This window comes from Mauremys reevesii, linkage group 2, assembly GCF_016161935.1.
Source record: "Mauremys reevesii isolate NIE-2019 linkage group 2, ASM1616193v1, whole genome shotgun sequence".
NCBI classification, from domain to species: Eukaryota; Metazoa; Chordata; order Testudines; family Geoemydidae; genus Mauremys; species Mauremys reevesii.
This window is the reverse complement of record NC_052624.1, coordinates 213,196,004-213,209,260: the sequence shown is the minus strand read 5'-3', so window position 1 is coordinate 213,209,260 and position 13,257 is coordinate 213,196,004. Positions and strand designations below refer to the sequence as shown.

Below are 13,257 nucleotides of genomic sequence, written 5' to 3'. Positions count from 1 at the left end.
GGGGAAGTAGCTCAGGGAGTTGTAGCTGTCGCGCAGCTGTTCCAGGAGGCACTCTAGACAGCTACAGTCCATATGAGGAGTTGACCTGGACTGTGGGTTCCACCAGAGGGGAAGGTCTCTGGGCTGTTCCCCAATCCACATGGTGGATCAGCAGAGACTGTTTGGATTGTTCTCCTTCCTTTTCCCCACGCTAGCCGGTGATGAGGTTATCTGAGTAAAACAGCAGATTTGACCCACGAAAGTGGCCAAACTGAGGGCTGCCATGAATCTCTTAGGCGAGCGAATCCACCAATAAGCGCAGAACCCACCAAGTTAGAGGAGGAACTTTGTCACAACACCCACCTAGAAGAGAAAACTCAGCAGGTCTCAGAGAGCCCGCCATGTCCAGTTCCTTTACCTCCCAGAGAGCCTATGAGTCACACCAAAAGAGGCAGAGATCTCAGAGAAGGAAACCGGCCACTTCTCAGCCTCCTGCCTCGCATCCGTCCACCTCCAAGCAGCAATTTTGACAGGTTGGTTAAGGGCCTGAATTGCCATCCTCATCCTTTTCAGCTGCACCTATTCACCAGGCTTCCTCTCTTCGGCGACTGCTTTCACCTCTTCAGGTGAACCTGGGAGTCGATCACTACAGACAAATGGGCTTTGGAGATCATCTCCACAAACTACACGATCCACTTTACTTCACTCCCACCAACGAACCCCCCCTTTTCCATCCCTCTTCAGGGTCACCTCTCACAAGAGCATGCTTTGTCCAGAAATAGACACTCTTACATTTGGGAGCTATAGAACCAGTCCCCATGCAGCACAGAGGAAAGGGGTTTTATTCAAGATACTTCCTGGTACCAATAAAGAGTGGAGGTTAGAGACCCATCCTAGACCTGAGACAACTCCACACCTGTGTGAAGGCACAGAATTCAAAATGGTGACACTTGCAGCGATAATTCCATCACTAGAACAAGGGGACTGGTTCTCAGCCCTCGACCTTCAAGATGCTTAGCTCCACATCGTTGTCCACTCATCCCACAAACAATTCCTATGTTTCATGGTTGGCCATGACTATTTTCAATACCAAATGCTCCCCTTTTGCCTGTCATACGCCCTAATGGTCTTCTTGAAGGTCAAATTGGTAGTAACTGCACAGCTCCGCAGGAAAGGTATCTTAGTATTCCCTTGCCTGGACGACTGATTGCTGAAAGGCCACTCCTTGGACCTGATGTCTCGAGAAACTTCTGAAGCCATAGATCTCTTCTTCGAATTGTGCCTGCAATTGAACATACAAAAATCCACCTTGATCCCTGTGCAAAACTTAGAATTCATAAGGACATATTTTGATTCAGTAACAGCAAGCACCTAACTTCTGCTACACAGATTTGTGTCTCTTTCCAATATAGCAAACAATTCAGCTCAGCCCCCAAATCACAGTCAAGAACTGTGTTCAATTGCTGCAACACATGGCAGCCACCACCTTCATTACAGAATATGCCAGACTTTGAATATGCTACCTTAAAGGGTGGCTCAGAATTGTCTGTTCACCAACCAGACACAATTTAAATCTGCTTCTTTACGTACCTACCTCTGTAAAACAATCCCTCAACTGGTGGAAAGATCATCACAATGTGTGCACAAGAGTCCTATTTCCCCCAACTGTCATCATAATGATGGACACCTCTCTGCTAGGGTGAGGAGCTCATCTAGACACTTACACAATCCAGGGCAAGTGGACATCAACCTCCTGGATGCTAGACATCAAGCTCTTGGAACTCAGAGTGGTCAGATATGCCTGTCTCCAATTCCTACTGCTAATCAGGGGCAAACACCTAAAGATGATAACAGACAATATGTCATTCATGTTGTACATCAATCACCAAAGAGGCACAGGATCCCACTCCCTTTGCATCAAGGCTGTCAGGCTTTGTAATTGGTGCATATGCAACCAGATCTCCAACACAGCAGTCTATCTCCCAGGGGTTCAGAGCATGACTGCAGATGCACTCAGCAGACACTTCTCCCAAGACCACAATTGGGAAAGTAGACCTCCACATATTTTGTTAATGAGGCACCCCTCAGGTAGACTTGTTCACCACAGAGTCAAACAAGAAATGCAACCACCCTCCTTGAGGGGTGGATTGGATCACCAGTCCCTAGGGGATGCTTTTCACCTTCAGTGGTCGTCAGCCCTACTGTATGCATTCCCAGCAACTCCCCTGATAGCCAAAGTTATGCTCAAAATAAAGGAAGACACAGCCAGAGTCATCCTAATAGTTCTGGACCTGGTCCAAACAAACATGTCTTTCTTACCAGTTACTGCTGGCTGTTTGCTGTCCAATAACTCTTCACACAGTTCTCCATCTTCTCTCCCAAGAGGGTGGGAAGATTTTTCATCCCAAACTCACAGTTCTTCATCTCAGAGTATGGTTGGTTGATGGCTCTCAGGATCAGAGACAGTCTGCTCAGGAGATGTAAAAAGAGAACTATTACACAACAAGAAACAGTCTATTTGGTACACATAGTCTCAAAAATGGACACAGTTTGCCAGCTGGCGTGGCTGCAGACAGATTTCACCAATGACCACATCACTTTAGTATATACTGGAATACACCCTAACTCTGAAAACCTCTGGTCTATCGATGAGCTCCATAAGGGTCCACCTGGCAGCCGTCACGGCTTTCCGGGTTATTCCATTTTTGCCCACCTGACTACAATGAGATTTCTCAGAGGGCTGGGAAACCTCTATTCACCAGTCCAACCTACTTCAGTATGGGACCTCAACCTGGTCCTTAAATGCCTCACAAGATAGCCAGAGATTTGAAGGGTGATCTGCTCACTGCTATATTTGTCAATGAAGATGGCATTCCTGATAGCCATCTCATCGGCACGACGGGTTGGAGAAATAGGGGCCCTGATGGCATACTCCCCCTTCACGGGTGTTCTTTAAAGACAAAGTCATACTGTGGCCACACCCCAAATTCTTAGCTAAGGTTTCTTCTCAATTCCATCTCAATCAGCCCATTCACCTGCCTATCTTCCACCCCAAACTACATCCATATTGCCAGGAGGCACTGCTGCACACCTGGGATATCAGGAGAGCCCTGGCCTTCTATCTAGTAGACAGAACAAAGCCCTTCAGAAAGATCCACAAGTTATTTGTCTCACTATCAGATAGGTCAAAAGGATCAGCTGTCTCTAGACATAGGCTTTCTAAGTGGCTATCAGGCTGTATTAACTCTTGTCACCAGTCTTGCAATATTCAGCCACTTTCGGATTTACGCACTGATTCTACAAGATCCATCGCATCTTTTACTGCCTTCCTCAAGAACATTCTGATTATCGAAATCTTATAAAGCCGCTACTTGGGCATCTGTACATTCATTCACCAAACACTATGTGATAATACATGATTCCGCCTCTACTACTGTATTTGGCTCAGCTGTACTTTCCTCCGTGCAGGACTCGACTCTGAAGCCCCCTCTGCCTTAGAGGGTACTGCTTGGTAGTCACCTAGAGTGGGGCACCCGTAGGGACACTACTTGATGAAAAAGAAATGGTTACCCTGTGCAGAAACTGTGGTTCTTCGAGATGTGTGTCTCTATGGGTGCTTCACTATCTGAGCTCCTTCCCCTCTCTTTGGAGTTCTTTGCCATAGAGCTTCGTAGTAGAGAAAGAACTCTACCATGGTTCGCCCACGCTGTGCTATATAACAACGGCGTGGGGCAGGAGACTGACTAAAACTCATGCACGGGCGAAACAGACACTGCTATAAGAAATCTCCATTCAAAGTCACAGGAGAGCTCTAGCTCACCTAGAGTGGAGCACTTGTAGGGACACACATCTTGAAGAACCACTGTTATTGCACAGGGTAAGTGACTTCTTTCGATTGACCCAAACTGAATTTTTTGTTTGGTTCATTAACATTTTCATGGTCCTGATTTGGGGTGGGAAACATTTTCAAAATTTCAAAAAAACAATTTTCAGAATGCACAAACCACTTCCTGCCCAGCCCTGCTTGTGGCTGCAGTAGCTTCATCGGTGGCCACTTCGGCAGTAGCACAGTCACAGCTGCTAATTAGTTAGGGGTCCATTTCCCTCCCTCTCTTCCCCCCCACACCTCATCTCCCAAAAGTTAGGGACTTCTGGCTATGGGTTTTTCAATCCAAAGGGATATTCCTGGGTAACTGTTGGAAAGGCCATGAATATCCTGAATTTTAGGAAAAATCAGAGGGCCATAGTCTGTGCAGGAGTAAATCAGCATAGCACTACTGATGCTGATTTTCACCAGCTAAGGATCTGGCTACAGAGTCAGATTTCAGCCTTAGCAATTCGTAAGTGATTTTCATTTCCAAAACTATCATCTATATAACTAACTTTAAAAAAAGGAAGGTAGAAATTCAGCTTAACATTTAGTTTCCCAAAATGAAAGTGTGGCCAGTGACTATCAGCTTTTTCAGACTTCAAAAAACAGCTATAATATTTGCAAAGCACTTTGAGATCCTTGATAGAAAGATGCTATAAAAATGTAAACTTATTATTAAATTATAATTATAGAAATAATAGATTTCTGAAAGAGCCATTGTCTTAAGCCCTTTTAGTTGTTACTTACGATTTGAAGCTGTTTTGAAAGAACATTCCTATGGCAAGAATATTTATACTTTTTGTATGTACAGTAATTAATTCATTTAAATCATGACTACCATATTTTACACAGTATGTATTAATATTTCCTTTTGACCTTTTACTTCAAAGTAAAGTCAAATGTCATTAAAAAATTTTGATACATAAAATCTCTCAAATAAAATAAGTTGATTATGTGATGTGTTTAAATTGTCTATTTATTATATCCTGTTTTAGGGACTGATGTGTGTAATTTTATGTAGAAGAACCATTGACCTTAATGAGTAAAGCTCCAGTGCATTCTGAAACAGCCAGCATTTTGGTCTATTAATCCAGATTAGATTGATTCATTATTTTAGATCTGTACTTTGTACTCTTATGATGAGCTTACTTCATTTTAATACAACATTATCTTGAACATCATCTGCAGTTATGAAATGAGATTAGCTGACTCTAAAATGAGAGTGGATTAAAAAAATGAAATGGTGTACCCTCGTAATAAATAATTGTGCCTCCTGCCATACTTTTCACATGAAGCAACTTTGTTGTAAAAAGTGCAAGTAGACTAAAAATAATGATTCTATGATCTTTTAATGAATAAACATTCTTTTTTGCATTTCTCTGAAGGGTGTGTGTGAGAGAGGAAGGGGTTGGGTCTATATTCCTTTTGGGACTTGTACACACTAGCACTCACTTCGATATAACTTAAGTCGCACAGAGGTCTGAGAAAGCCACCCCTCTGAGCAATGTAAGTTACACCACCCTAAGCACCATTGTGGACAGTGCTATGTCGGCAGGAAAGATCTGGGAGGTGGAGTAATTACACCGATGGCAGAGCTCTCTCCCATCAGCATAGAGTGTCTGCACTAGCAGCGCTACAGCGGCACAGCTACATCGGTACAGCTGTGCTGCTGTAGCGATTCTAGTGTAGACTAGTCCTTAGAGTTTGTCGAAGGTCTCAGGAGTGATGGGTCTACAATAGACTGAAGTGTTTCTGTTTATCTATATATGTTAATCGTATTGGCTGCGGCAAAGCAAACTTCCCTAATTTTGACCTACTTGGGCCACCTCTGGAGATGGAAGGGCAACTCACTCTCCATGCCCATTCATTCCCTGGCCTCTTTTGATACTGACAAGCATTTTACTCAGTTGCAGTTATGATGGTGATGTTTTGTAATCTGGATGCCGGTGAACTAGGAGCTGGAGTGAAGCCATCAATTCTCTTCATTCAAGCCACAAAAAGTGGTTTTACATGTCTATAAATATTACTTATTTCAGAACACGGGACAGCTGGCAAGTTCCAGGTTCTGTTGCTGAACTTCTCACTTCCCTTTTCACTGTTTCAGACATGCACAGTTATGAAGCCCTGGCCTAAAATAATGATAATATAAGGTATCAAAGTATGTAACTTTGCTGGATTAGCAGGAAAACTGACTGTAGACAAAGGATAGTAGGCTTGATCTTGCTCCTTTTGTGGGTGATGAGGTTTTGCTATTTACCTCAGTAACAGTAGGATGAGATTATAGTTGCTTTTCTTAGAAGGTTTTGGAATAATCTAACTTTTATCATGGTGAGGTTGGACATTTTGGGCACAGTGCTACCATCTGATGTTCAAGAATGGACGGTAGAGAGGGTATCAGGTGCCTCGTTTCACCCCATGCGCTCAGGCAATATGACAGCTCTTTCCATAGTACACACGAGTGCTAGAAGGTAGACCTAACTAATGTGCCAGCCCATGCATCACATTCCTCTAAGGCAGTGTTTCCCAAACTTGGGATGCCGCTTGTTTAGGGAAAGCCCCTGGCAGGCCGGGCCAGTTTGTTTACCTGCCGCGTCGGCAGGTTCGGCCGATCGTGGCTCCCACTGGCTGCAGTTCGCTGCTCCAGGCCAATGGGAGCTGCTGGAAGCGGCGCAGGCCAAGGGACATACTGGCCGCTGCTTCCAGCAGTTCCCATTGGCCTGGAGCAGCGAACCGCCGCTATTGGGAGCTGCGATCGGCCAGACCTGTGGACACAGCGGGTAAACAAACCGGCCCAGCCCGCCAGGGGCTTTCCCTAAACAAGAGGTGTCCCAAGTTTGGGAAACACTGTCTAAGGGGACTTGGTCTGGGAGTTGGGGGCATTTCCTGCCTCCCAAATCATCAGCATCAAGCATTCATCAGAAGTTGCAGGCTATATACCTTGTATCTTTTCAAAGGATCAGCAAATTATACTCTACTCCATCACATGCTCACATTCTGCCACTCTGCATTACTCTACATTATGATGTCCTGTCCCAGTCAGTGGGATCCTTGTAGCTCTCTAGGTAGCGTCTCTATTTATCCTTGAAAAGGTCAGGGCAAAGATATTTCAAAGAAATAAAATGCTGAAGGTTAGAATGAAAAAAGGGGTGTGTATTTTGTTTTTTAAACTTCATGATACATATTAATATTTTTTCTCTTCTTTTGTCATTAGAAAGCAGATGACGAGGTGGATATAGTACTGTTGGGTAACAAGTGTGATAAGGAGACTGAACGTGTAATTCCAAAGCATAGAGGAGAAAAGGTAGGCATAGATCACTAGTGTTTTCTCCTAGCCCTGCAGAGTATTTTGGCATTTGAATGTGAACACTGACCTTAAAAACTAAAATGTTCCTGAGTCCAAATATTTTGTTATGAATTGCTGCAAAAGAATACTTCTTTAATATATGAGCAGAATATGGCAAATAACTTTACTAGTTGCTATCTTTAGAACAGCTTTTACTATAGAAGGTTAACTTTAAAACATTTTTATTGTATACTTTCTAGCATAACACCTTAAAACTCTTTTATTTCAGAGTTAGACTTTAAAAATATTTTGGAGTCTGCATTTTCAGGTTATTGTTTTTAAGTGGGATGTTAAAATACAGTACTTATTTCATTCCACAGCATTTTTCTAAAACATGATATATCAGTAATCTTCATCAACAGTATCTATGACTCTTGCATTGCTGTCTTTAAGGCATGATTTTTATTGTCTTGTTCACAAGATTACAAGCAACAGAAAGTCTGGAGTTGCATTACTCTATTGTACCCCTTTGAGTCTATGAAATAAAAATATCACTTCCTTAACAATATCACTTAGTATCAATCAGTGAGAGGAAAAATAGGCCCAGCGACTGCAAATTTGGGTACGCAAAGGTCTTTTTGAGGGTACATCAACTCATCCACATATATGCCCAGTTTTACAACAGGCTGCATAAAAAGCACTAGCGAAGTCAGTACAAACTAAAATTTCATACAGACAATGACTTGTATATACTGCTCTATATACTATACACTGAAATGTCAGTACAATATTTGTATTCCAATTGATTTTATAATTGTATGGTAAAAATGAGAAAGTAAGCAAACTTTTTCAGTAATAGTGTGCTCGTGACACTTACTATATTTTTCGGTTTGATTTTGTAAACAAGTAGATCTGAAGTGAGAGGAAACTTGAGGGTATGCAAGACAAATCAGACTCCTGAAAAGGGCACAGTAGTCTGAAAAGGTTGAGAGCCACTGCTATGAAAAACGCATCACAGACCGTGAAATCTGGTCTCTCAACCATGAAATCTGGTCATTTGTGTGCTTTACCCTATACTATCCAGGTTTCATGGGGTAGACCAGCATTTCTCAAATTGGGGGTCCTGACCTAAAAGGAGTTGTGGGGGGAGGGGTTTGCAAGGTTATTTTAGGGGGGCCACGCCACCCTTACTTCTGCGCTGCCTACAGAGCTGGGTGGCTGGAGAGTGGCGGCTGGTGGCTGGGCGCCCAGCTCTGATAACAGTGCTTCACCAGCAGCAATGCAGAAGTAAGAGTGGCAATACTATACCATGCCACCCTTACTTCTGCACTGCTGTCTTCAGAGCTGGGCAGCCAGAGAGTGGCATTGCTGACTGAGGGTCATGTCATTCTTACTTTTGCGCTGCTGCTGGCAGTGGCTCTGCCTGCAGAGCTGGGCTTCAGGACAGCAGCCTCCGCTCTCCAGTTGCCCAGCTCTGAGGGCAGCACCACTGCCAGCAGCAGCGCAGAAGTAAGGGTTGCAGTACTGCAACCCCCCATAAAATAACCTTGCAACCCCCCCCCCCCACACACACACACAACTCCTTTATGGGTCAGGACCCCTACAATTACAACACTGTGAAATTTCAGATATAAATAGCTGAAATCATGAAATTTACAATTTTAAAAATCCCATTACCATGAAATTGACCAAAATGGACCATGAATTTGGTAGGGCCCTTGCAATAGACCAGGGAATCTCTCTGGCACCCCCTGCTGCTGTTTACATATATCACAGGCAGCCACTTAACATGCTACTCTCTGTCATTGAGTATACAGCACTGCCTACATAAGCGGTCAAGTTTGTGACCCAATGTCTTGAGAGAGCAAGATGCAGTTTGTTCACTGTAGCTTATCCTTGGTATCCTTCACAGTGGGACTGAATTCTCTTTTTATTGTTCATAGAATCATAGAATCATAGAATTCAAGATCAGAAGGGACCATTATGATCATCTAGTCTGACCTCCTGCAAGATGCAGGCCACATAAGCCGATCCACCCACTCCTTAGCAAGTGAACCCTGCCCCATGCTTCGGAGGAAGGCGAAAAACCTCCAGGGCCATAGCCAATCTTCCCTGGAGGAAAATTCCTTCCCGACCCCAAATATGGCGGTCAGCTGAACCCCGAGCATGCGGGCAAGACTCTCCAGCCAAACCCTCTGGAAAAGGTTACATCATACCAGGCACATAATTGACCTATTGACTAAGCCCGTTATCCTATCATACCATCCCCTCCATAAACTTATCTAGCTTAATCTTAAAGTCGTGGAGGTCCTTCGCCCCACTGTTTCCTCGGTAGACTGTTCCAGTATTGCACTCCCTGATGGTTAGGAACCTTCGTCTAATTTCAAGCCTGAATTTCCTGACTGACAGTTTATATCCGTTCGTCCTCGTGTCCACATTAGCACTGAGCTGAAATAATTCTTCTCCTTCACTGGTATTTATCCCTCTGATATATTTAAAGAGTGTAATCATATCTCCTCTCATCCTTCTTTTGGTTAAGGAAAACAAACCGAGCTCCTCAAGTCTCCTTTCATACGAAAGGCCTTCCATTCCTCGGATCATTCTAGTGGCCCTTCTTTGTACCTGTTCTAGTTTGAATTCATCCTTCTTAAACATGGGAGACCAAAACTGCACACAATACTCCAAATGAGGTCTCACCAGCGCCTTATAACGGGACTAGCACCTCCTTATCCCTACTAGAAATACCTCGCCTAATGCAACCCAAGACCGCATTAGCTTTTAACGGCCACATCACATTGCCTACTCATAGTCATCTTGCGATCAACCAGGACTCCTAGGTCCTTCTCCTCCTCCGTTACTTCCAACTGGTGCGTCCCAGCTTATAACTAAAGTTCTTGTTAGACATCCCTAAATGCATAACCTTACACTTCTCACTATTGAATTTCATCCTGTTACTAATACTCCAGTTTACAAGGTCATTCAAATCTCCCTGGAGAATATCCCGATCCTCTTCCGAATTGACAATACCCCCAACTTGGTGTCATCCGCAAACTTTATCAGCCCACTCCTACTCTTGGTTCCCAGGTCAGCAATAAATAGATTGAATAAAATCGACCCAAAACCGAGCCTTGAGGAACTCCACTGGTAACCCTCCAACCGGACAGTTCCCCTTCAATACTACCCTCTGCAGTCTCCCTTTAACCAGCTCCTTATCCACCTCTGGATTTTCACTTGATCTCCATCTTTTCCAATTTAACCAGTAATTCTTCATGCGGTACCGTATCAAACGCCTTACTGAAATCCAGATATATGAGATCCACCGCATTTCCCTTGTCTAAAAAATCTGTTACTCTCTCAAAGAAGGAGATCAAGTTGGTTTGGCACGATCTACCTTTCGTAAATCCATGCTGTAATCTATCCCAGTTGCCATCGGCCTCATGCTCCGGAACCATTCTCTCTTTTAAGATTTTTCCATGACTTTGCATACTACAGATGTTAGACTAACAGGCCTATAATTCCCGGGTCACTTTTTCCCCTTCTTGAATATAGGAACTACATTAGCTAATCTCCAGTCAGTCGGTACAATCCCGAATTTAGGGATTTATTAAAGATTATCGCTAACGGGCTAGCAATATCCCTCGCCAATTCCCTTAATATTCTAGGATGAAGATTATCCGGGCCCCCCGATTTACTTCCGTTAAGCTGTTCCAGTTTGGCTTCTACCTCAGCTACCGTAATGTCTACCCCATATCTTCATTCCCATCGGTCCCTCTATCACTATTCCTTAGCCCTTCATTAGCCTCATTAAAGACCGAGGCAAAGTATTCGTTCAGATATTGTGCCATTCCAAGATTATCCCTAATCTCCACTCCATTTAAAGTTTTAAGCGGTCCCACTTCTTCTTTCTTGGTTTTCTTCCTATTTATATGGCTAAAAAACCGTTTGCTATTGGTTTTAATCCCCTTCGCTAGATCCATCTCCACTCGTCGCTTTGCCTTTCTCACAGCTTCCCTGCACCCTCTGACCTCAATAAGGTAGGTTTCCTTGCTGATCCCTCCCATTTTCCACTCTCGTCGCTTTCTGCTTTTTCTTAATGACCCTCTAAGACGCTTGCTCATCCAGCTCGGTCTAAAACTGCTACCCTACGAGCCGTTTCCTTCTCGGGATACATGCCTCTGACAACTCCTGCAACTTCAACTTGAAGTAACTCCAGGCGTCATCTGCCCTTAGATCCTAAATATGTTAGCCCAGTCCACTTCCTAACTAGTCGCCTTAATTTAGTAAAATTAGCCCTTTTGAAATCATACACCCTAGTCTCAGATGCACTATTGATTATCCTCCCATTTATTTGGAAACGAATTAGCTCATGATCACTCGAGCCAAGGTTGTCCCCTACAACAATGTCCTCAACAAGGTCCTCGTTACTCACCAAAATCAAATCTAAAATGGCATCCCCCCTCGTCGGTTCAGCAACCACTTGATGAAGGAATTCATTAGCTATCACGTCTAGGAAAAGCTGAGCCCTATTATTATTACTAGCATTTGTTTCCCAATCTATATCCGGGAAGTTAAAGTCTCCCATGATCAAGCAGTTCCTATTAGTGTTTACCTCCTTAAAAACATTAAAGAGCTCCCTATCCATCTCTAAGCTAGATCCCGGCGGTCTATAGCACACCCCAATCACTATCCTGGATGAGGCTCTGGTAGTTTTCTTCCCAATGTGACCATTGCCCAAACAGACTCCGTATTGTCCATTGCAGCGCTAGTTATCTCATTACATTTTACCTCATTATTGATATACAGTGCTACTCCCCCACCTTTACCTTTGCATCGGTCTTTCCTAAACAGCACATACCCTTCCATACCTGTACTCCAGTCATGGCTACCGTTCCACCATGTTTCTGTTATTCCTACGATATCCGGTTTCAATTCCCGGACCAGGAGCTCCAGTTCCTCCATTTTGTTACCTAAGCTTCTCGCATTGGTGAACAAACATCCTAATTTTTCCTGTTGGGCTCCTCTCACTCTTTTTACCCAACTCGGTATGGACACAGTACTTCCAGTATGACTTGTAGATCTAGAATCTGTCCCCACTCTTCCTTACACTTAACTGTCCTCTGGCTATATCTGTTATCTTGCTGTCCTCACTCCCAATGTGAAAATTTGGCGTGGAGAGCACCAGGACCTCTCCGACCGTCTCCCCAGTGTCTAGTTTAAAGCTCTTTTAATCAGATGAGCCAGCCTCCCTCCTAGAAGTCTACTTCCTTCCCTACTTAGGTGGAGCCCATCCCTTGAGAACAGTTGTCTGTCCCCAAAAGCCTCCCAGTGCCCATACATCCCAAAGCCCACCTTGTAACACCACACCCACAGCCAACTATTAACCATCACGATCCTCTCACCCCTTTGGCGCCCTTCCCTAGGGACAGGTAGAATCCCACTGAAGATCACCTGAGCCTCAATTTCCTTGAGCGTCTTACCCAACCTGGCATAGTCTCCCTTGATCCTCTCTAGCGAGAATCTAGCCGTGTCATTCGTTCCCACATGAAGGATGATCAAAGGGTTCTTACCCGCTCCTCTTAGGATCCTTTTCAACCTCAGGTCCACATCCCGTATTTTAGCACCCGGTAGACAGCACACCCTTCTGTTCTCCGGATCGGCCCTGGTCACAGGCCTGTCCAACCTTCGCAGTATGGAATCCCCAATCACGTAGACCTGCCTTCGCCTGGGGACAGCACGGTCCTCTAACCTGTCCCCCTTTCCCCCTGGTTGCAAGCTCCTTCCATTCCTATCATCCCTTGTGGTTCCCCTTAAGCCATCCTGTATCTCCCCTGGGCCCAAACTTGGTGCTACTTCCATCGACTCCTCCCCTTTATCTATGGGACTGGCCGCTCGCCTCTTTTTCTTTGGCCTCTCACTGTCAGTTACCACTTGCTGTACCCCTTCCTCATTCTCCAAACCTTCAAACCTGTTCCTTAGCTCAATTTCCCCCTCACTGGCTCTCCTTTTCCTTGGCCTGCTTCTCACGGTCACATGCTTCCACCGCCCATCTTCCTCCTCTGGTGGTCCCCCTTCCTTGGCCTCAGCCCCTGCTCCCCCCTGTGCCCCTGGGCGTTCCCCCTCAGTT

The 13,257-nt window shown here is 44.5% G+C and overlaps 1 protein-coding gene across 6 annotated transcripts in view; it reads left to right on the top strand.

Moving 5' to 3' along the window:
- Positions 1–13,257, top strand: part of LOC120399230 (ras-related protein Rab-10-like) — a 67,298-nt gene that overhangs the window by 18,966 nt on the left and 35,075 nt on the right. For all 6 annotated transcript variants that reach the window (XR_005595042.1, XM_039527298.1, XM_039527302.1 and 3 more), the window contains exon 4: positions 7,062–7,151. Coding sequence is in view for 5 of the 6 variants with exons in the window: in XM_039527298.1 (XP_039383232.1) it covers positions 7,062–7,151 (90 nt within the window). In the remaining variant the exon portion in view is untranslated. The remainder of the gene's footprint in view (positions 1–7,061; positions 7,152–13,257) is intronic.